Source organism: Heterocephalus glaber, unplaced genomic scaffold, assembly GCF_053883595.1.
Source record: "Heterocephalus glaber isolate CG9 unplaced genomic scaffold, H.glaber_assembly_v1.0 deba00001593, whole genome shotgun sequence".
Lineage (NCBI taxonomy): Eukaryota > Metazoa > Chordata > Mammalia > Rodentia > Bathyergidae > Heterocephalus > Heterocephalus glaber.
The window spans coordinates 9,225,488-9,250,851 of NW_028258368.1; the positions used below are offsets into that span (position 1 = coordinate 9,225,488).

At 37.0% G+C, this 25,364-nt stretch overlaps 1 protein-coding gene across 6 annotated transcripts in view; it reads right to left on the bottom strand.

Annotated features, from left to right (window-relative positions):
• The window catches only part of Adgb (androglobin), a 126,404-nt gene that overhangs the window by 47,715 nt on the left and 53,325 nt on the right, over positions 1–25,364 (bottom strand). For all 6 annotated transcript variants that reach the window (XM_087193472.1, XM_087193473.1, XM_087193471.1 and 3 more), the window contains 7 exons: positions 23,441–23,531; positions 9,293–9,422; positions 7,961–7,994; positions 6,807–6,987; positions 6,278–6,341; positions 3,009–3,111; positions 261–402 (listed from right to left, as the gene is read on the bottom strand). In XM_087193472.1, coding sequence (XP_087049598.1) covers positions 261–402; positions 3,009–3,111; positions 6,278–6,341; positions 6,807–6,987; positions 7,961–7,994; positions 9,293–9,422; positions 23,441–23,531 — 745 coding nt within the window. The remainder of the gene's footprint in view (positions 1–260; positions 403–3,008; positions 3,112–6,277; positions 6,342–6,806; positions 6,988–7,960; positions 7,995–9,292; positions 9,423–23,440; positions 23,532–25,364) is intronic.

Genomic DNA, 25,364 nt, shown 5'->3' on the forward strand with positions numbered 1-25,364 from the left:
TTAAGCAATATTCTTCACCAAATATTTTCTCAGAATAATTGATAAAAATGGATCTTCTGAAAAGGTATCCAATGTATGGTATTTCTCAATTTATTCATTCATGGAACTATTTCTTTCAAGAATCTGACGTGTGCCGTGTGAAATCACTTCAGAAAACAGTTTCCTAGAGTCTATGTTGTTTACTTCTTTATTAGTCAGTCAACAGTTTGAAGGGCTTGAAAAAAAAATTTTAGTAAAGCAAAAATGAAGTCAATCCATACCCTGCAGGCAGCTGCAGCATGGTGGCCTTGGTAGCATATGTATGAATCCTCAGAACAGAACTGAGTGGCTTCAGAGACTTCCAAGTAATTGCTTCACCTGTTAGGAGTCCAGGCTCCACATGAGGGCTGTCTTTTGTTAAAGCTTTAGAAAAAGTGAAAATATATTGAAATTTCATTGTGAAACTACACTGGTTTTCATTTGTAGTGGCTCTTATCCAGGAACAACAAAAATAATAGTAATAATAAATCAGGTATTAGACATATCTAAAAAGTTCATAAAAATAGGAACTACTTTAAGTAAATAATTATAGGAAATAATACTCAGTTGGAACTCTGTTCTATCTGCCTTCTCATAATCATACCCTCAGGTGAAGAATGAGAAAATTGCGAAAAGGAGGACAGAAAGGTATATTTCATGACAGTGTACCATTGCTTTTATTATCTCTATGACAGTAATTCCAGTATATTCCTAGATGTAATTTTAATGGAAAGAAATACATAACATCTGAGATTTATCCCAGAGATTTATCCAAGATGGTGTCAAAGAAAAAATATTCTATTGTTTATCTAAATTTTTACCTATGATTTTCAGCCTTTGAAGTAACAAAAACTTTATACTAACACCAAGTTTTTCTGTTAATATGAATAAATAATATGGTCTCTTTTTTTGTGAATGACTAAGGGTAAAATGCTTTTTTCCTTATTTCTCACAAACTCTCAAGCTAAAGATACAAGGCCACAACATGGCCTGAAACACCTTCATGCATATAGAATTTAAATTCTCTAGGATGTGGTGACTTCAGAGCCACTGGTTAGACAAATGTAGGAAACTTGGATCACTAAATCTGAGAAAGTTTATTAAGCTACACCACAGACACAATTCAAAGAATTGGGGATATGTTGGTGTTCTTGCCCTCAACATTAGCAAAGCATTCAATGTTAAACATTCTGTATTTATTGAACACCTACAGTACCAGGTTCTATTAACTTGAGTTATATTCTTCAACAAAGTCAGCCAAAGAAATAAAGAATATGTCCTCTCAATCTCTCTTTCCTTCTTCTCTTTCTCTCTCTTTCTCTCTTCCTCTCTCTCCTCTCTCTCTCCCTCTCCCCCCCTCTCTCTTTCTCTCTCCCCCTCCCCTCTCTCCCTCCCTTACACAGGAGCAGGGAGAGTGCACCATTAGAGCAGGAAGGGAGTCTTGTGAGAGCTTCAGCAAATTCATTGTGGAAAGATAAGATGGGTCACTTTTCATTTTCTGTCTCTTCATGGAAACCACTTATATGGCCATCAACTAAAAATGAGTCAAGACAAGCATGGATGTTGAAGGTCTGAAGATAGAATGAGAAGATGTAAAGGTTTGAAATGGCCACCCATGAGAGTGAGAGTGGGAGAATGAATGAGCTCCAGAAATGTTAGCAGCACTACAGGGTCTTCTTGAGATGGTTGCTCCTCAGTGTAAAGTGGGGTTAATCAGTAAGAGTGTTTCAGTTCTCTATCGTTTTTGTCATTGTTTTTCCCTCTAATCATATTCTGCTGTTCTGTTGCAACCACCTACCAGTCACAGAGTTGAGTTTGAACAATATTGGCATTCCTACTGGGAAAGTAAAAAGAGAGAGGGTAAGGGCAAGCATGGTTGGAGTATTGTGCAAGGATATAATTACCATAATGGATCACAGAACTTACGTTGGGGGTGGAATATGAAAGGACAGGAGGAGAATGATGGACAGAGAAATAGTGGCATGTAGATGGATGAAGATCCTTGAAGAGCAAGAACTATAGGGATGGGCATTCTAGAGAAAGTAAACTGAAAAATCAGGTAGTGGTAGTTGGAGACTAAGGTGCTTGAAATGGAGATGACTGAGATGATTCACTAACAGTAAAGATAAATTCTGCAATGTAACCTGTAACCATGAATGTAGGAGGATGTATTAGCCCATTTCCTGATGCTGGGTAGAGTTCATTTAGTTCACAGCCTGGAGATCCAAGAGCATGGCTGTGGATTCCAGGCAAGGACCTGCATCTGGCTGCACAGTATCATGATACAGAAGCAGAATGGGCATGGCCTATGTGCAGAAGGGGCATCTTGGGATGGCCTCACTTTGGAACAATGCACTCTCGTGAAAACGAATTCCCTCTGTGAGGCCAGCATTAATCCTTGCTGAAGATGGTGTCTCTGATGACTTAATTATGTCCATACATCTTCAAGATTCCTTCCTCTACCTCAACGTTACACACTGGGGACCAGGCATCTAGCACATATGCCTTTAGGGGACAGACCACATCCAAATCATAGCAGGAGCCAAAGTGGGATAGAAGAGAGCATACTGGAATTGTCGTTCAGTTGATTTTGAAAGAATCAAAAATGATGACAGGGCCAGGGATTTAGCTCAGTGGTTCTGCCACCTGCCTTGCAAGTGCAAGGTCCCGAGTTTGATCCCCAGTACAAAAAAAAAAAAAAAAAAAAATGATGACAACTGTAGGTGAAAAGAAAAATAGGATTTGGCCTAGCAAGGAAGTGAACAGATGTCTGTGAGCAAGAAAGGCATCAGGGGTAGGAGTGATCATGGCCCTCAGTATCAGGGAGTGAGAGCAATGGCGGAGGTGGTATAGGTGGTCCCGTGTGAGTCTTGAAAAATTCTGGTAAGGAAGGAAGTTTCCTTGTGCATGGTCTCTAAATCTTATTGCCTATTCCACACCCTGCATGTGATGTGAATTTTAGGATGATCCTTTTCTCAGAGCTCTCTTACCTCCAGATTCCCCCCAGCGTACCAATGCAGAAAAACAAACCAGTAGTTCAATAGGTTTTAGATTGTCCACAAATAGATAGTAGGACACACGTTCTTCTGAAAACTGCAAGAAATCAGACCAGTCATCATACTTACTATTAGTCCATTGAAGGTATTATTTTCTACTCCTAATAAGGATACAGTACAATACCTGACACCCGTAAGAAACTTACTGAGTTCTAGGCATCACAGTATTAAACTTTATAGGTTTAATAATATGAAGAAAATCCTATTGGGTGAGTGCTGGCAATAGCCCACTGAAGCGGGATCTGTAGGATCTCTGAGACTGGCCCTCAGCTGTCGGAAAGCCAAAGCTTTGCTCTATGAACTAAGAAAAGGGGTGTTCTTGTTCCAAATGTGCAAAGGTGGCAAGGAGGCTGGGTGGAAGACAAAGCAGTGCTCAGCGGACGGAAGGCTGCGAGGCTTCGAGGCCACAGCGACTTCCACAGAGAACGGGCCTGTTTAATGGGGACATATTTAGGTGTTTTACAGGCTGGTATAGGGTTTTTTTTAAACCTTCTTTTCCTGCTTTTCACAAAGATCTTCAGAAATATACCCGCTGCTTACTGATATGCCAGACTGGATTTTTGTTTTGGAGATGCAATAAAGTGCTGAGTAAAACCAGAAATTGTCTTTAAAGACAGTCACATAAGGGTTGCATGAGTACGATTTCAATTTATCCTGTGTAAGCATTATTAATATCCTTAATTCTGGGTGAAGGAGTTGATTTGCCAAAAGCCAGGGTTTGTAAGTAGCAAAGCTGAGATTCAAAAGTAGATTTATCTATCTGTGTGACTTTGAGGTTGCCACTCTTGACTATTGTCTTATTCTGTTTCACCATCATTTTGCCTGATTGCTTATGGCAAATGTATTCCATGAAATTGTCATTGTAGTATAAAAACTTTTCTTATTACTTTACCATAATTTTTTTTTTTGGTAGCCAGGATCAAACTCAGGACCTTTGCACTTTCGAGGCAGGCAGCGGAACCACTGAGCTAAATCCCCGGCCTTTACCGTAACATTTAAATCACCAGTTAATATGGGAAAGACAAATCTCTAGTAATAGTTTGAAAAAGAAACCTTGTTATTCAATCAAGTATAACAAGATTGCTAAAAATGCTTGATACAATGTCCAGATGTTTATATCACTGCCTCCTCCAAAATTTTCCATTAGCTATCATGTGACATTTCAATTTACTTGTCTCTTTTCAATTGCAACATACTGGAATTACAGGCAGTTGTTTCAAAAATTTATTTACTTTCTGAAAATATGGATTTGCCACCCCAACACGTATGTGTGAAGAGTTTCTGCACTGAGCTCAATTTGCTGTCACTTTTGAGTCTGAGAATTGAGGCGGGGGAGTCCTCAAGGCCACACAGAGGGACTCTTCCCTGATTCCAGCACATCCCAGCCTCACACCAAATGTCAACCAATGGAGGATCTATGGAACGGGCCGAGGTCAGGCCTCAGGCTCCATGCTCAGCTAGCAGCATCTGCCACAACCAACTCTTCCTTTCAGGCCACACTAAGTGCCATTAAGTTTGAGTTCCAATGCTCTCCAAGAAAGAGTCACTATTGTCTCACACCATTAATGTTTTCAAAATTTCAGAGGAATGAAGGATTCATACAATGGGGTCATCATTTTATTTTGCCAAGCTAAGAACTTAAGAGGAAGAAAAAAAAAATCTATATTTACCATTACGTATAAAAATCAGATCAGAATAAAGAACAGTTTAAATTTTTACTAGTGCCCCAGAGCCACACCCTTGCTTCATCTAAAGGTGTGCCTAGTGGCTAAGGCCCAGGATGCCAACCAGATAAACCCAATGTCTCACTGTGTTGGTGCCACTTGCTGGTTAGGTGATCTTGGGTGCTTTATTCAAACTTGATCTGCCTCATTTTCCTGACCTATAAAATGACGGCAATGCCCCTTCCATAGAGTTTGCTCTGAGGAGTTCATGCAATCAAGAACTTAATTCAGGACCTACAGCATCTATGAATAACTATCATTTTATTATTGAAAACTGTTTCAATATAGAAATATGTCTAAGTAAATTGTAAACTGCACATTATTCTTTTACCATAATGTGAATTCGGTGTTTCCAGTAAATACCCTGGTTCACAAGGTCAAGGACCTGTCCTTCACAAGGTCAAGGCAGCCCTCTGGATGCTTTTAGCAGCAGACTCTAGGACACAGTAGCCTACCCCCCAGCCCGGCCAGTTACTACTGCAGACCTAATTCTTGCTTTCGGAGCAGGCAGCCACCTCTTGAGGATGCTCGCAAGGTTTTTTCCCACCTACATTTTCATCAAGCATGAGTGGAATAGGAAAAATACTTTCAATGACTCCTTATTTCCCCCACATCTACATACTGCCAACAGGGTGTGGGCTTATTTTCTGGGGCCTGTATGGCCTTGTCCTAAAACAAGGAAATGTGCAAGTCTCAGTAGGTTGCCAAGATATATTCTATACTTTCCCCTAAATTCTACTCAAAGTGAGATCTGTTAATTAATCTATTCAACAAAATTTTATTGCATTTTTACTTTATTTACATCATACTAGGAAAGTCCTTGCAATAGCAAACTAAAGCACACAGTCCTCTGCGAGTACCAACATCAAGTAGGGGGCCAAGGAAGAGCAGAGAACCAGCCAGGCAGTTGGCAGAGTGAGGGGAGAGCGCCTGGGGAAAGGGAGAGTGGGTCACCAAAACCAGATGCTATGACCAGGGAGGGAGACTTAGCAGAGTTGAGGACATTTGTGCTGCTCTGAAGGATTTGTAGATGTTAGCTGGATGAAGATAGCAAGAATGAAAGAACACTCTCTAGCCAGAGGGAAGAATATGAGGAAAAATATCCCAAGGAACTAGACATAGTGGTAAAAATATGTTTCTGTTTGGGCAACTGCCCTCTTCAGTAAATACTAATTGAAATCAAACACAGTAAATTTATTTGTGCATTTCCTTCATTTATTCACAAATCAAAATTTTCTTTCTGTAAACTGTATAATGAAGCAGCTCAGAATTTAACCACTACAACATAGCCAGAGGGATCACATTTGGGGATATGAGCTAGTGGAGTCTTGCTTTTGTTTTGATAAGGGATCAATAAGAGATTCTGAAAGTTGATGTTTTATGTATAATTATGTTTCAAAGTTAGAAATCCTAGAGAAATTTGACAATGTTTTCACTATTATGATTATGCTAAAAAATAAGAGATCATAATATATTTACCTTAAATTCTGATTTTTGAAAGGTAAGGCAGTAAGAATCTGGCTTGTGGAAAACGATTATGTGCCTGAAAAAATATTTATAACAGGTTATTGTCATATGCAAAAAACTAGTCATACATGTTAAGTTTCTTAGAATCAAATAATTATACCCAGAAAGTTGAAAATAATAATAATAACTATGCTGTTGGTTGTCCTATGGCACAAAACTGATCTCAGTGAAAAAGATATCTCTATCTTAATTAGCAAACAAACCTTTGAAGAGAAACTGAAATTGGCCTGGGATGTGTTTGGCTATTAATAGGCTCAGCTGATAATAAATGCATCCATTTTTCCCTTGGAGAACTTTTAGTTGATATTACCAACACCCACCTAATACTGGCTCAGCTCTTTAAAGTGACAGCTAAGGATAAGTAGATTTTATAACCTCTATACTAAATATACAAAAAAAAAATCTTAATGTGAATTTGCATAATGCAGTTCAGGATTTAATGACCACAATATAGTCAGATGAATCACATTTGAATACTTACTGAAAGCATACATAGAAGTCTTCAAAATCTAACCATGTTTCTTTGGAAACACCATTATGTACTGCTGTAAATTCTTCCTGTGATTTGTCTAACGTTTCTGTTGTTTGACTGACCAAAGCCTTATCCAAAGCAAGACCATCAGCTTGATGAGCATCACTCAGTCGAGGGCCTGCTTGCTCTTCTGTTCATGTAGAAGACAGATATATCAAACACATCTTATGTGGTTAAGTAGAAACTAAATGGAAAACTAAAGAAGAGTCCAAATATCAAAGTCTATTTTGGGGAAAACATGTACTAGGATAATCATTTACATACAGGCCTCAATGTTGTGGAGATATATTTATACATTTAATATACTTAAGAGAGTTCAATAATAATTTTTATGCATATTCAAGTGTTCAGAAATTTTGACATCACTTTGATAAATTTGTGTACACATTCTTTAGCAATTCTGAAGTCACATTAGATTTACTAGTTGGCTTAAAACCTGCTGTAGATAGACAGAGAATATAAGAAAGGATGCTTCAGAGAACAGAAGGAAAAATAAAAACTTGACAGATCTATTGTCAAAAATGTGTTCAGAAAGTCATTTAATTACTCCCTCCCCATAGCTGGTGACTCTGCAGCCTTATTTTATTTTTATCAAGTATTATCATAAAACTCTTGCAGACTTCCTGAATCAAAAGTGTATACATATGGGGGCCGGGGATTTAGCTCAGTGGTTCCGCCGCCTGCCTCACAAGCTCAAGGACTCAAGTTCGAAGCCCTGTAACAACAACAACAACAAAAAAAAGTGTATACATATCCAATGACCCAACACATTTTTGCTTTTGAGTCTTGGCCAAGTCTTTAGCAACTGAAGAATGTGCAATGGCTTCAGTATTTTGATAACAAAGTACATATATTCAAACCTATGAACTTTACTCATGGACTCTTAATCAGATCTTTTATTTTCACTTTTTGTTTGATCTTTACAAGTGAAATTATCTCATCTTTCCAGAACATCTTAGGTTCAACAAATCAGAAAAGATGTTGAATAGAGGCTGCTGAGAGATGGGAAAAAAGAGGAGGAAAGCTGTCAAGAAGCAGAGTCCCCTGTATGCCATGATATCCACTGGGGAGGATAAAAGGCCATGGAAAGAATATTAATTTACCTTTACCAGGTACAGGTTGTGGTACAATATTAGCCTGTGAAATGAAAGGAGCTCATCAAGAAGCCATTTTTAATGCAGCAAAACATCACAGCAATCTAAAGCACCAAAGATTTAAAGAGTTATTACACTTTTTTAAACTGGAAAAAAAAGGAAATTGGTTTCAAGACTATTTCATTAAAATATACAGTATAACAAAGAATTCAACTTTAACCTTAAAATTCAAAAGATGTTACTGTAATTAAATAATTGGCTGGTGGTATAAGTTTGTGATATTAAAACATATTTATTAACTGATTTAAACTTATAAAAAAAGTTGAAAAATAATTTCTCTAAGTAGATATATTACTTGTCATAAGGTACTTCTCATTAATACAGTGAAATCAAGACTATTATTGGCAATTAATGTACAGAACCCTGGCTGGTTTCAATTACAAAATATTAACAGAGAAATCATGATGAATTCATGTATATAACTCTTCTCTTGAGAACACAATTAAAATAAGTGTAAGAGATAAAGTGATAAAACTCATAGACTATGGCTGATGTCAGTAATGTTCTGGATAAAGAAAAGTAGATGGAGAAGATAGCAGAACAGAGATAACAGAACACTAAGTGCTAGTGTGAAGCAAGCCTATAACTGCCTCGGGACCCCAGACACAGTCAGCAAGTATTTGAGAAGGAGAGAATGGATTCAAAGCATGGAAAAGGGTTGAATGTCTATATAAGGAACTTGATTTATTCTCTCAAACCCCTTCTTGTTTATCATCTGGTTTTCTTCTGCCTAAATAAAACACTGGAAACTGTTTTCCAGTCCATTTCAATCATGGCACAGTTGCTTGCAATAACAAGAAACAAGAAGTGATGAATATAGCCATTAACAGTGTGATAGGTTTTTTTAAATTGTAAATTGCTATTCAATAAATACCACTGACCAGTGAAATGGATGAACTATGACATGCAACAAGAAATGAATCTGACAAAATGTTACATAAGTGAGAGAAATTACAAAAAATTCATATAAAAGTCCATTAAAGTTACCTAACAAACTAAGCTATAAACCATTTATAATTATATTCATAATTGGCAAAATTAGAAAATATAGAGTTTAATTAACACCAATATCTGAATAGCAGATAGGAAATATGGCCCAGAGGAGAAAAACAGGAGACTTCTATAGCAGATGAATATTCCATTTTCTAACCTGTCATATATACATGTGCTATTTACTTTAACAAAATTTGGTATACTCTTCAGAGGCATGTTATAAATTCTTTTGTATGTATGTTTCAAAACTAAAGAAAAAGCTTCTATAAATAAGGGTTGAGACAATACCTGAGATGGAGCTCCTGTCATATGATCCAATTCAGACTGACTGAAGTCTTCAGTTTCATCGGTTTCTGCGATGGACAATAAACCTGATTCTACAGGCAACCCTTTCTTAATAACAGATTGTACATTATGCCTAGTGGAGGGAAAGCCACAACACTTCTATTATTTTCTATTATTTTAATTTCTTACTTAAAGTTACTATAACTGCAGTTTTGTCAAAAAAAAGGATCTGATTTTGTTCACTTTGTTATTCTCATTCTTTTCCAACCAGTAATTTTTTAAAAACCTCATGTTATTATAATAAAGAAATAGTCTATATCAAAAATTGATCAAAAGACGGAAAGTCACTATTTGCAAATGTCATGATCCTCTACATAGAAGACCCAAAAAACTCCACCAAAAGACTCCTAGAATTAATAATCAAATTCAGTAGTGTAGCAGGATGCAAAGTGACACACAAAAATTAAGTGTTCCTATACAACATAATAAATTCATAAAGAAATAAATTAGGAAACAACATCATTCACAATAGAATCAAGAAAAATTAAACACTTAGGAATTAACCTAAGGAATTGAAATACCTCTACAATAAAAACAACAGTACTCTTAAGAAGGAAATCGAAGAGGACATCACAAAATGGAAAGAAATCTCCCACTCCTGAATAGGTAGAAGCAATATACTCAAAATGGCCATACTTCCAAAATTGATATACAGATTTAACACAATCCTAATCAAAATGTCAACAGCATTCCTTACATAACTAGAGAAAACAATCCAAAAATTCATATGAAAAGAGAAGAGACCCAGAATAGTAAAAGCAATCCTAGGTAACAAGAGTAAAGGAGGAGGCATCAAAATTTCAAATTTAAATTTACATTACAAAGCTACAGTGATAAAAATAGCATGGCACTCAGACAAAAATAGTTATGTGGATCAACAGAACAGAAAAGATGATGCAGAAACAATCCCAGGAGCATTCAGCTATTTGATATTTGAAAGGGGGGCCAAAAAATACACCAGGGGAAAGATAGCCGCTTCAATAAATGGTACTGGGAACACTGGCTTCCCACATGCAGAAGACTGAATTTAGACCCATATCTCTCACAATGTACTAAACTAAAATCAAAATAGATCAAAGATCTAAATGTTAAAATAGAAAGACTTAATCACCTGGAAGATAAAGTAGGTGAAATTCTTAAAGACCTAGGCATAGGTAAGGACTCCCTGAATGGAACCCCAATTGCACAAGAAATAACATCAAGAATCAACAAACAAAATCATATCAAATTAAAAAGCTTCTGCATAGCAAAGGAAACAACCAACAGAGTGAAGGGATAACCTAAAGAATAGGAAAAATTTTTGCCAATTATTCCTTAGATAGAGGACTAATACTTAGAATATATATTTTTTAAACTAAAAAAAGACCCTTTAAAATAAAAGAACCAATCAAAATGGGCAGCTGAAATGAAAAGACACTTCTCAGAAGTACAAATGCCCAATAAATATATTTAAAAAGTTGTACATCCATGGCCATTAGATAAATGCAAATTAAAACAATACTGAATTTCCATCTTACTCCAGAAAGAATAGCTATCATCAAGTTCTCCAAAAGCAACAAGTGCTGGCAAAATTGTGGGAGAATGGGAACCATTCTACATTGTTTCTGGGAATGTGAACTAGTACAACCATTACGGAAATCAATATGAAGAGTCACCAAAAATGTAAATCTAGAAGTTCCATTTGATGCAGCTATTCCCCTTGTAGGTGTCTTTCTGAAAGAGCTAAAGACACCAAATTACAGCGATACACTCATACTCATGTTTATAGCAGCACAACTCATAACAGCTGAATCTTGGAAGTGGCCTATCAGTAGACAGAAGGATAAAAAAAATGTGGTAATACCCCCACAAACACATGGAAATTGAATAACACTCTCCTGAACAACCAATGGGTCACAGAGGAAATTAAAGAAGAAATTAGACAGTTTCTACAAGTAAATGATAATGCCAGTGAAACATACAAGAATCTACGGGACCCAATGAAAGCAGTTATATGAGGGAAATTCATAGCAGTGAATGCCTATATTAGGAAAACAGAGAGAGCTCAAATAAACAACCTAATGCTGAACCTCAAGCTCCTAGAAAAAGAAGAGCATGGCAAACCCAAAGCTCCTACAAGAGAAGAAATTATAAAGATCAAAGCAGAAATCAATGCAATGGAGACTAAGAGAATGATACAAAAAATCAATGAATCAAAGAGTTGGTTTTTTGAAATAATAAATAAAATTGATAAACCTTTAGCCAACCTTATCAAAAAAGGAAAGAAAAGTCTCAAATCCATGCAATTAAGAAAGAAAAAGGTGAAGTCACAACAGATCCAGCAGAAATCCAGAGGATCATCAATACCTACTTTGAGAACCTCTACTCTAATAAAATGAAAAACACAGAAGAAATGGACAGATTCCTAGATACATACGAATTGCCAAAGTTAAATGAAGAAGATATAGAAATTCTATACACCCCAATTACAAAGAGTGAAATTGAAAACATAATAAAAAATTTACAAACACAGAAAAGCCCAGGTCCTGATTGGCTTCACTGCTGAATTCTACAAGATGTTTAAAGAAGAACTATCACCATTGCTCTTTAAACTCATCAAAGAAATTGAAAGGGAAGCAATACTTCCAAATTCATTCCTGGAAGCAGTTGTTACTTTGATTCCAAAACCAAGGAAAGACCCAACCCAAAAAGCGAACTACAGGCCAATCTCCCTAATGAACATAGATGCAAAAATCCTCAACAAGATACTGGCAAACAGAATACAGAGGGTCATCAAGAAGATCACATACCTTCACCAAGTTGGATTTATCCCAGGGATGCAAGGATGGTTCAACATTTGTAAATCAATAAATGTAATACACTATATTAACAGAGCCAAGGACAAAAACAATATGATCATCTCGATAGATGCAGAAAAAGCATTTGACAAAATCCAACACCCATTCATGATAAAAACCCTATAGAAATTTGGAATAGAAGGTCTTTATCTCAACCTGATTAAGACTATCTATGAAAAACCAACAGCCAACATCATACTAAATGGTCAAAAACTGAAATCCTTCACACTAAAATCAGGAACAAGACAAGGATGTCCACTATCACCACTCTTGTTCAATATAGTTCTGGAAACATTAGCCACAGCAATTAGACAAAAGAAAGGAATAAAGATATTAAAGGAAGAAGTTAAACTGTCATTATTTGCTGACAATATGATACTTTACATAGAAGACCCAAAAAGTCCACCAAAAGATGTCTAGACTTAACTGACAGATTCAGCAGAGTAGCTGGATACAAGGTCAACACTCAAAAATCAATAGCCTTCTTATACACAAATAGCAGACTCACTGAGAAAGAAATTGGGGAAACAATTCCTTTTACAATAGCATCAAAAAAATGAAATATCTAGGAATCAATCTAACAAAGGAAGCAAAAGACCTCTATAAAGAAAACTACAGCACTCTGAAAAAAGAGATCGAAGAGGATATAAGAAAATGGAAAGATATCCCTAGTTCCTGGGTAGGAAGAACCAATATAGTGAAAATGGCCATACTTCCAAAACTGCTATATAGATTTAATGCAATACTGATTGAAATTCCAACAATATATTTCACAGAACTAGAGAAAACAATTCAAAAATTCACTTGGAACCAGAAGAGACCTAGAATAGCAAAAGCAACTCTAGGCAACAGAGACATGGCAGGGGATATCACAATCCCCAACTTGAATCTATACTACAAAGCTACTGTGATTAAAAACAGCATGGTACTGGCAAAGAAACAGACCCAAGGATCAGTGGAATAGATTAGAAGATGCAGAAACAACTCCAGACATACTCAGCCACCTCATCTTTGACAAAGGAGCCAACCACCCTCATTGGAGGAAAAAGATAGCCTATTTAATAAATGGTATTGGAAAAACTGGATTTCAACCTGCCAAAGGTTAAAACTAGACCCATATCTATCACCATGCACTAAAGTAAGATTGAAGTGGATTAAAGATGTAAATATTAGAACAGAAACACTAAACTTGCTGGAAGATAAGTTAGGTAGAACTCTTGAAGACATTGGCATAGGAAAAGACTTTATGAACAAAACCTCAGTAGCACGGGAACTAGCAGAAAGAATCAACAAGTGGGATCTCATCTTGTTAAAAAGCTTCTGTACTGCAAGAGAAACCACCAACAGAGCTAAGAGACAACCTACAATGTGGGAAAAAAATTTTAGCAGCTGTACCTCAGACAAAGGACTACTATCTAGAATATATAAAGAACTGAAAAAAATCAGACACCCCCAAATTCAAAGACCCAATTCAAAAATGGCCATCTGAAATGAACAGACATTTCTCAGACAAAGAAGCAAAAGCAGCAAATAAATATATGAAAAAATGTTCAACCTCACTGGTCATTCAAGAGATGCAGATGAAAACAACCCTGAGATTCCACCTCACTCCAGAAAGAATGACCGCTATCAAGAAATCAACCAATAACAAATGCTAGCGGGGGTGTGGGGAGAAAGAAACCCTTCTCCATTGCTGGTGGGAGTGCAGGCTGGTGCAACCACTGTGGAAATCAGTATGGAGATACCTCAAAGAACTAGGACTACAGGTTCCATTTGATCCAGCCATTCCTCTGCTGTGTATCTTCCCAAAAGAATTAAAAGAATCATACCACAGCGATGTATGTGCACCCATGTTTATAGCAGCACAGTTTGTAATAGCTAAAGCTTGGAAACAGCCCAAGTGCCCATCAACTGGAAACTGGATAAAGATATGGGGTTTTTTAATAAAATGGAGTACTATTCAGCCATAAAGAATGAGAAACTAGAGACATTTATAGCTAAATGGATACATATTGAGGCTATACTTTTAAGTGAAATAAATAGGACACATGTGTGTAAATACTGAATAGTTTCTCTGGTGTGAGAAACTGAAAGTGTAAATAAGGATTAAAATGATTAAAATTAATAATTGATAATTTGAAATAGGAAGAAAAGGTCCAAAGTGGTAGGAGAAGTGAGAGGGGTGGGAGAAAGGCAAGAAGGGAAAGGAAAAATTATGAGAAAAGGAAAAAATGGAAATAAAGTGTTTGTAAATAGGAAGGGATGGAGGAGGTGAAGGGCACACAGGTAATGGGGGAAAAAATAAGAACCAAGATACATCATGTACAGGTACAAGCACCCAGTGATAAATGTAAACGTATTGTATACCTAAAATGTACCAATAAAAGAATTTAAGTAATAAAATAAAATACAATATATGTACCCCACCAAAAAAAAGAAAATGTGGTATTTAAACCAACAGAGCACTACTCTGCCCTAAAGGATAAACTTGAGGCCTTTGCAGGAAAATGGATGCATCTTTGAGAACATTATCATAATGTTTAGTGAGATAAATAAGGCAAGCTTAAATAAGCATGGCTTCTCTTTGAGAAGGCCAAAATGTAAATAAAGAGAAAAATAAAAGATAGGTAATCGGAAAGAGAAAGATGGATCTTTTGTAAACTGGAAGGGGACCAAGGGGTGGAGAGAGGAGGGAGTGAGAGGAGGGGAAGGTGATGAAGATAGAATTGAGATGTGTTATGCACGCGTACCAGCTCCCCATGAGGAATGTAATCATTATGTACTGCAAACATGCACTAATAAAAAATTTTAAAATGAAAAAAAAAGAAATAACCTGTATCAGTCGATGGATTGGTGTAAAAATTCTGGAACCCTACTGATTTTAAAGCTATGGTAGTCATCTGGGTATCGATGGTCAAAGCAGGAACTTGGTCTAAAATTGATTTAATTATCAGTGTGTTTCAATTAAACAGGGCGCAGAGTGAGCCAGAAAATTACAAGTTTTGAGCACTTAAATGTATGCAAGCCACCCAAGCATTTATTACTTCCTTTATTATTGCTGGCCCCAAATCAGAGTTGCTAAAACTAGAACTTTATATACAAAATAAAAAGTGTTTCAGAGATCATATATATATGAGAGAGAGACAGAGAGAGACAGAGAGAGACAGAGAGAGAGAGAGAGAGAGATCATAAACTTAGCATTCCCACAAGAATCCATTACAAATTCACCTACTCTTCTCTAATTTACTTGAAACTGCCACTAGAGGGCAGCACAAACATATTTATGAAGCTTCAATGCACTCAGGGGGCCAGGAGCCAAGATCAGACAAAGGGGCCTGTTGCTGCAGTAACAGCCTTCCAAAGAAGGGAAGCTATAGCAGTTACTTTCAAGAGCTTGCCAGAAAATGGGCTTGCTCTTATGTTGACGTGAAAATTCTGTATTACAAAGCTGGACAAGGGACATGGCTTTCGCACATAACAAAAGGCCACTCATACATCTTTGGCTATGCCAGATAGCAAGAATACTCAAATGAGCTCATGACACATTTCAGCAGAGATTAGTTGAATTCAATCAAGTTATGAAGTTGCCCGTTTCTTGTGTATTAGAATTTTATCTACCTTAATCAAGTAATAAAGCTGAAAAAAGTTACATGAAGATCAGGTAAGGGAGTAACTCAGGAAATTCAAGTTGGAAAATCAACCCTTTTGTGGTCTTGATTGGCATAGAGATTCTTAAAGACTGGATATAATGATACAAATTGTAAAAAATCTTTGTGCTTGCAGGAGACCACAATACTGGTTATGCCCAAAGCAGGCTGTAAGCAGTGCAGGCTATGAAGAGTTAACCCCACAATTACCTTGTTTTGAGAAGCAAGTCTGGCCGAAGCCTACATGCTAAGGTCAGAGTAACTCACACCCAAATTCCGTTCCCACAACTAAAACCTTCTTACTACAAGGACAATGTTCTAATTAAAACCACATATTTCATCTGTACTATTTCTAATTGGAGAACGCTTTGTCTTGTCCTTTATGAGCTTTGTTTACATTAATTTCCACAGAGACTGCAAACTTGCACATCTTCTCACATAGTCCTGCCTTGCACATAACTTGCCTTTACCCCAATTGATTACTAATAAAAATCGGTGACTTAGACAAACCAGCACCTTTTGCTAGAGCAGCATTGGCTGTCCTGGCACCCTGTTTTCTGTCTCTCTTAGTTCTGTCTTTTATGGGGTTTTTTCTCAGGTTTGCATCATACACTGAGCAGGAGACTAGAACCTACTCTGCTCTAGGAGACTAGAGGAGCGGGTTCCAGTAATATTCAGAGTTTCCAGTAGTCCTGGTAGTCTGCGGCTGGAAGTCTTACAACCCACATAATCTCTGATTAGCATGCAAACTCAATCAACTGAAAGATAACCACAAATTATTTGGATGGCAAAATTTCAATCTCAGTTGATATGATAATTAATTTTCAGTGACTGTATTAAGGGCACCTAGCTTACTAGGTTTATTTCTGAGTGTCTGTGAGGATATTTCTGGAGGAGATTGGCATGTGAGTTAGTGGACTAAATGGGAAAGATCTGCCCTCAGTGTGAGCAGTCACCATCCAGTTGACTGTGAGCCTGGACAAAAAATGGCAGGGGAGAGGCAAATTCACTCTCTACTTCCTGGAGCTAGGACACCCTTCTTCTCCTGGCCTTAGATAGCAGAACCCCAGGTTGTCTGGTGTTTGGGCTTCAGGACTTGTACCAAGTTCTCAAGCTTTCAGCCTGATGGAGAGTTGCACCATTAGCTTCCATGATTCCAAGACCTCTGGAATTGGAAAGCCATGCCAGGGCCTTCCTGCGTCTCCAGCTTGCAGAAAGTCCACTATAGGACTTTTCTATCTCCATAATCATGTGTGGGGTGCTTTTGGTAACTTTATGCAAATTTATTTTATTATTTTCAAATTCTTTCTATCCTCTATCTCTGAAAATCACTAGCAAGTATAATGGCCATTTGTAACTTGTCCCACGTTTCTTATACTGAACGTCTTAATTTTTTCTACATGCTTTAGTCTGCATATTATCTTCTGAGCTATTTTCTATTTTTATATTCTCTTATTGGCTGTATCTAGTCTGTTATTAAACACATCTAATGAGTTCTTAATTTGGGTTATTATATTTTTGGTCCTAGAAATCCTATTTCATATTTTTAAACAATTTTATCTTTTTTGTATTTTTACAATTTTATTGAGGGATAAGTGAAGTACAATTAACTCACAGACTGAAATATTGATCATAATAAGTAAGCTTTTCTCTCACAAAAATAGTAGCATGCTTGCTAACAAATCCTTTATGTCCCCCTTACACTTTATTTTGACATCTGTAAGATAAGGATTTTTATAACATTTTATGCTGATGAAGACCATCCAAAGCAGGCCATATTTTAACTAACTCAAAATTTATCTTAAATCAAGCATATATTACTAGAACCTAAGAATGGAAGAGAACCTAAGAAATACTCTTTTCCTATAATCATTGCATTGATGTGGATTTTAGTATATTTGTCATCAAAGCATACCTTTTTTTTATGAAATAAAGTTGATTAAAAAGGATGTCCAAATGCCCATCAACTGGAGACTGGATAAAGAAAATGTGGTTTTTTTATAAAATGGAGTACTACTCAGCCATAAAAAATGAGAAATTAGAGACATTTATAGCTAAGTGGATGCACATTGAGGTGATACTCTTAAGTGAAATAAATAGGACACACATGTGTAAATACCGAATAGTTTCTCTGCTGTGAGAAACTGAAAGCGAATAAGGACTAAATGTATAATAGGTCATGTGAAATAGGAAGAAAAGGGGCAAAGGGGAGAAAGTGGGAGGGCTAGGGGAAAGGATAGAAGGGAATGGGGTTAATATGAGAAAATGGAAAAATAGGAACAAAATCTTTGTAAATAGGGAGGACTGGTGGGGTTGAAGGGAGGGCTGGGCAAGGGTGAAAAATAAGAACCAAGAGAGACTATGTAAAAGTGCAAATTTCCAATGATGAATGTCATTATATTGTATACCTAAAATGTACCAATGATTAGAATGAATAATCGATAATGTAAAATAGGAAGAAAAGGTCCAAAGGGGTAGGGGTAGTGGGAGGGGCAGAGGAAAAGAAAGAAAGGAAAGGAAAAAATGATGAGAAATGGAAAAAATGGAAATAAAGTCTTTGTAAATAGGGAAAGGTGGAGAGTGTGGAGGGAGGGCTAGGAATGGGGAAAAAATAAGAACCAAGAGGCATTATATAAAGGTACAATTCCCAATGAGAAATGTAATTGTGTTGTATACCTACAATGTACTAATAAAAGAATTTAATACCAAAAAAAGGCTGAAATACTTTATCATATTAGAGCACTAGCCAGTTCAATGGACTTTTTAATGTGATAAAGAAAATGCTATGTAGCTGCATTCTATAAATGAGTTAGCTTCCCTCATTTTAATCTATAAATAGAAATATAGGTCAAAGATAATGAAAACTAAACGTAATACAGTAAGTATAATAAAATGGTTCATTTATGAGCAAATTTTTTTATATTCCCTTTAACATTTGGGAAATCATGAGTGTTTTCTCCCCCATCACAAAAAGATTATTGGCAAAATACCAGACCAAAAAAATCCTTTTCCTCCTGCACAATCACTGAAGCCAAGACTCTATATATGAGGCTGTAATTATTTCAGAAACAATAACTTCTTTGAAGAACAACCACAGTATTTAGTACATATATTTATAATGGGGATTATTAAATTTTACTGTAATTACTTACTTATACATGCAGCACCCCCCAGGAGTTGATATCCATGGGGGACAGAGTGTCATTTTTCTATATTCAAGCGAAATATAATGCTAGCCATATTATTCTGCTTGGGCTATGAGAGCAAACTTGGTGTGCTCATAGGAACTTTCCTCAGCGTGAGTGGTTGGATTGACATCAAGTGTCCTTTCTTATAGGAACATTAATCTTATTGGTTCAAGAGCCCATCCTTATGACCTCATTTAACCTTACTTTCTGTTTTTGTCTATTTTCTGCTACTATCACCATCTAAGACCATCTAAGAAGTTATTTAAAAAACAGAGATTTATTTTGCATGTGTTTTGGGGAGCTGGGAAATCCAAAAGCACGGTGCCAGCATCTAGCAAGGGCCTTTATACTGCATCACCGCAGAAGGACAGAAGGGCAGAGAAGGCTGGAGCAAGTGAGTGGGAGAAAGCAAAACCCATGTTTATGATGAAGCCTCCCCTTGTGATAAGTTGCTTACTCCCATGATAACAACAGTAATCCAGGCATAAGGGAAGAGCCTGCATGACCTGAAAGCTTTTATTAGTCCCCACACCTCAATACCATTACATTGCAGATTAAGTTTTCAACCATAAACTTTGGGAGTCACATTTAAACCACTGCAATTCCTTAAAGATCCCATCTCCATCAAGGAGGATATAAGAAAATGGAAAGACATCCCTTGTTCCTGGGTAGGAAGAAGCAATATAGTGAAAATGGCCATACTTCCAAAACTACTATATAGATTTAATGTAATGCTGATTGAAATTCCAACAATATACTTCACAGAACTAGAGAGAACAATCCAAAAATTCATTTGGAACCAGAAGAGAGCTAGAATAGCAAAAGCAACTCTAGGCAACAGAGACATGGCTGGGGGTATCACAATCCCCAACTTGAATCTATACTACACAGCTACTGTGATAAAAACAGCATGGTACTGGCAAAGAAACAGACCTCAGGATCAGTGGACTAGATTAGAAAATGCAAAAACAACTTCAAACATACTCAGCCACCTCATCATTGACAGAAGAGCCAACCACCCTCATTGGAAGAAAGATAGCCTATTTAATAAATGGTGTTGGAAAAACTGGATTTCAACCTGCCAAAGATTAAAACTAGACCCATACCTATCACCATGCACTAAACTAAGATCGAAATGGATTAAAGATCTAAATATTAAAATAGAAATGTTGAATTGGCTGGAACAGAGGTTAGGTAGAACTCTTGAAGATATTGGCATAGGAGAAGACTTTATGAACAAAACCTCAGTAGCATGGGAACTAGGACAAAGAATCAACAAGTGGGATCTCATCTTATTAAAAAGCTTCTGTACTGCAAGAGAAACCACCAACAGAGCTAAGAGACAACCTACAACGTGGGAGAAAATTTTTACCAGTTGTACCTCAGACAAAGGTCTACTATCTAGAATATATCAAGAATTGAAAAAAATCAGACCCCCCAAATTCAAAGGCCTGATTCAAAAATAGCCATCTGAAATGAAGAGATATTTCTCAGACAAAGAAGTAAAAGCAGCAAATAAATGTATGAAAAAATGTTCAACCTCACTGGTCATTCAAGAGATGCAGATGAAAACAACACTAAGATTCCACCTCACTCAGAAAGAATGACCACTATCAAGAAATCAACCAATAACAAATGCTGGCAGGGGTGTGGGGAGAAAGGAACCCTTCTCCATTGTTGATGGGAGTGCAGACTGGTGCAACCACTGTGGAAATCAGTATGGAGATACCTCAAAGAACTGGGGTTAAAGGTCCCATTTGACCCAGCTATTCTCTTGCTGGGTATCTTCCCCAAAGATTTAAAAGAATCATACCACAGCGATATATGTGCACCCATGCTTATAGCAGCACAGTTTGTAATAGCTAAAGCTTGGAAACAGCCCAAGTGCCCATCAACTGGAAACTGGATAAAGAAGATGTGTTTTTTTAATAAAATGGAGTACTATTCAGCCATAAAAAATGAGAAACTAGAGACATTTATAGCTAAATGGATGCATATTGAGCCCATAGTCTTAAGTGAAGTAAATAGGATACACATGTGTAAATACTGAATAGTTTCTCTGGTGTGAGAAACTGAAAGTATAAATAAGGATTAAAATGATTAAAATTAATAATTGATAATTTGAAATAGGAAAAGGTCCAAAGGTGTATGGGTGGTAGGAAGGGAATGGGAAAGTGAAGAAGGGAAAGGAAAAATTATGAGAAAAGTAAAAAAAATGGAAACGAAATCTAGGTAAATAGGGAAGGGTGGAGGGGGTGAAGGGCACACAGGTAATGGGGAAAAAATAAGAAATAAGATACATCATGTACAGGTACAAGCACCCAATAATAAATGTAAACGTATTGTGTACCTAAAATGTACCAATAAAAGAATTTAAAAAAACAAAGATCCCATCTCCAAATACAACACAGCAGGGCTTAGTGCTTCAACATATGAGTTTGGGAAAATACAAATGTTTAGTCTACATCATTCTGCCCCTGGGTCCCCCAAATTCATATTCTCAAATACAAAAATACATTCACTCCATCTCAATAACTCTAAAAGCCTTAACTCATCCTAGCATCATCTGTAAATCCGAAATCCAAAATTTCACCTCACTACTATGTTAGATACAGATGAGCTTTAAGGTACAGGGAATATTCCTCTCCAGCTGTGAGTCTCTAACATTAGACAAATTATGTATTTCCTTAGTCCAATAGTGGGATGCGGATAGGATATACATTTCCATTCTCAATGGGGAAAAATAGGAAAGAAGGAAAGGCTGACAGGACCAAGTAAGCTCAAAACCTAGCAAGGCAAACTTCATTACATTTTAAGCCTTGAGAATAATCCTCTTTGGTTTGAAGTTCTGTCTTCTATGCTCACTGGGGTGGCAGTGTCACCCCACGGTTTGTGGAGTGGTTTTGCTGCCAGAGCTTTCTGAGGCCCACATGGCCTGCTGAAACCAAGAGAGAAGCAGCCTTGCCCCCTGGGCTTATGGCAGGAGTGGCAGCCCTGATCATTTCTGAGTCATCTCTGGGTCAATGCTTCCCTTTACTTAAAGGTCCAAGTTTGCATCTATACAGCCCCATGGTCCCAATCGTTGAGTCCTAGAAGTCCCAGACTTCCTCTATTCTGCCCCAGTCTCACTCCCCTGAGCTCAAACTGGTAGTATTTCTGCTGGTATTAACTGTAATCTACCTAGCAATAATCCAGCTACACACTTGATCCTCTCTTCAGAACACACTTCTTCTCCCCGCCCCCCAATATGGACAGGCTCTGAGAATTTCCCCGGTTTTTAAATATGGTGTTTTGTTAAGGATTCCTTCTTCAGTTCCTCCCCTGTCTCATCTTATGTTCAAGAGAACCCCAGCCTCACTTTCAATATTGTGCTTACAAATTTCCTTGGTATTATCCCATACCATTGCTCATCCTAACTTCCCCAAACCACTACAACACAATTCAGCCAAGTTCATGATACTTTATTGCAAATTTTTGTTTTTCTCTGGATTAAAATAACTTCTTCCGTATGTCCTCACAAGAATAACCTTTAATATCCATATTTTTATCAACACTGTTTATTGGTTATTGTTCTCTAAGAAGATGGGGTTTCTCTCTAGCTCTCCCTTTCCTTTTGAGCCTCATGAGACTCACCTGCCAAAAGTCATTTCCCAGCAATATGCATGTTTTTCAGCACATACCTCAAAACTCCTCCTGCTCTACCCACTATCCAGTTCTAAAGCCACGTCCACATTTTCATATAGTCACTGGAGCAGTGTCCCACTTTTTTGTACCAAAATCTGTATTCATTTGCTTGAGTCACCATAATAAAATAACACAGGTTAGGTGGCTTGAATGAGGATAACTTATTTTTTCATACTTCTGGAGCCTGCAAGTCTGAGATGACAGTAGGTTCCAGGAGAGTTTGATTCTTAGTAGGAGGGCTCCTCTCTTCCTTGATTGCAGACAGCAGCCTTCTCATTGTGTTCCTGAGTTCTTTCCGCTGTGTGTGTGCAGGGAGAGACAGCCAGACAGCAAGCTCCCTGGTGTCTCACCTAAGGATTCTAATCCCATCAGCACATGGCCCCACCCATATGACCTCAGTTAGCCTTAGTCATTTCCTTAGGGGCCTTATCTCCAAATTCAGCCACATTGAGAACCAGGACTTCCACATATGAATTTGGAGGAAACTCCAACATTTAGTGTAAAACTCACACCTAAAAATGTGAGCAAAATACATTTCTTAATACATGAATTAATGTAATCATAAGCTGTAAGACATTGAGAAAATAGTCTTCAATACATTTATATACATATATATGTAGTCCTATTCTTGATGTTTTGCAAATGTTCTTCTCATTTAGTGTTATTTTTAACCATACATATCATAAAATGTGTGTTAACAAGATGTATTTGTGAGAAAGTATGTTATACACTTACCTTCTTTTTGGAACTCTAAGTGGAGTCATTCTATAATTCAAAAAAGGACTTGAGATCTCAAGAAACTGTTCAGGCTTCTTTAATACTGTAACTAAAAATAGCAGTTAGGAAGTGTAATATACATTTCTTTTCATCTTTCATGATTATATGCAGAAGTTAACATTTATCCCAGAACTGATTATATTACTAATTACACAGCACATTTCAATAAAGGTAAATAGATAAACAAAGGTACAGAGATATGTAAAGTTTTTACTGAAAGAATTCATCTTATATTTCTTTTGTCCATACCTCAGCTGCTTTCTGGAGAACAATATGAAACAAGTCTTGGGGGGAAAGTCAACAATGCCTTACAGAATATTCCCTGGCTTTTGCTGATACTTTAAGTACAGAAATGATTTTCTATAAAAGTCTTTTACTGAAACCATGTGTACCTTTAATTAACCTGTACAACAGGGGTACCCAACCCCTGCTAGGTGGTGAGCAGCATGCAGTGTGAGTGGAGGGCAAGTGAGCTAAACTTCATCTGTATTTACAGCTGTCCTTTGCTGCTCACATCACTGCCTGAGCTCCGCCTGCTGTCAGATCAGCCAGGGCATTAGAATCTCATAGAATCACACATCCTATTGTGAACTGCACATGCAAGTAGTCTAGTTTTTGTGCTCCTTATGAGAACCTAATGTAATAATAACAGAAATAAACTACACAATAAATATAATCCACCTGAATCAACCCCAAACCGCACCCTCACCCATAGTTGATGGAAAAACTGTCTTCCACAAGACTAGTCCCTGGTGCCAAAAAGGTTGGGGACCACTGCTCTACAACACAACTGCTTAGGAAATGAAGAGGATAGAGTGGAAGAAAAGAAAATGTAACAAAGTAAAGGTCAAGAGTAGAAACAGAAGCAAGAGTTCAAGAGAAGATCTGTGGATACTCCTAAATCTAAAGCTGGTCTACAAATAGGAAATTCTCAGCAGGAAAGGGACACAGTCTATGAGTTACCATGGTGAACACTGAAATTAAACATGAGGTATTATGAGTAGCAAAAGAAGTGAGGCTATGACACATAACACAAATTTTCTCTAATCCTCTGGTACTATCCTCTAAAATGATCTCCCTTCCATTTTTTTGTTATTTTTCACTTTAAATATTAAACCCAGTGGAGAGAAGAAAAACGATTATATGATGAGCCCCTAGGGTAAGGTACCACCCTCATAGAATCCCACCAATCATAAGATAATCACCCTCACTTTACAAAAGAGTGGTCCCTCTTCCTTCAAACATTGTGCTTGAGGTTAAAAAAAAAACTTAAGAATGAAGACTTACAGAGAACAAAAAGTTGAAAGTGTGAAGACATGGGTTGTGAGGATTTTTAAATGCACTACAATAACAAGAACAAGGTAGGGAGACTCCCCCCCATGCTCTTAGCCCACGGGAATCCATTTATTTCGGAGGACAGCCACCATTCACTAAGTGGCTATATCACAGGACTAACACAAGTGCCAGTTCAGGGTAAAAGTTCTATTCCTATTGGAGTTCTAATTATAAATCAATAATTCAAAAATTATGTTCTACATGATACTCATTGGTGATTTCCACATTAGAAATTCACTCTAGTGCCTTAATATATGCTGCTTAATTCCCATATTATTTACTGCAAACTATCACACTGAGCACATTAATTTTTTACCACAACCTATCACACTCATTCTAACTACACTTTTCCATCATCACACTAATAATAGCAATGCTACCAATGAAAGAATAACCTGGATCTGTCTGCTCAATTTATATACGAACCAAACTGTTCTGCTTCTGAAACATGGACAAGTAATCCGTTAAAGATATAAAATTTGGATATAAAATGCAAATAGTTTTTTAGGTGCAATGGCTAGTGGTCTACACCTTGACATACATCTTT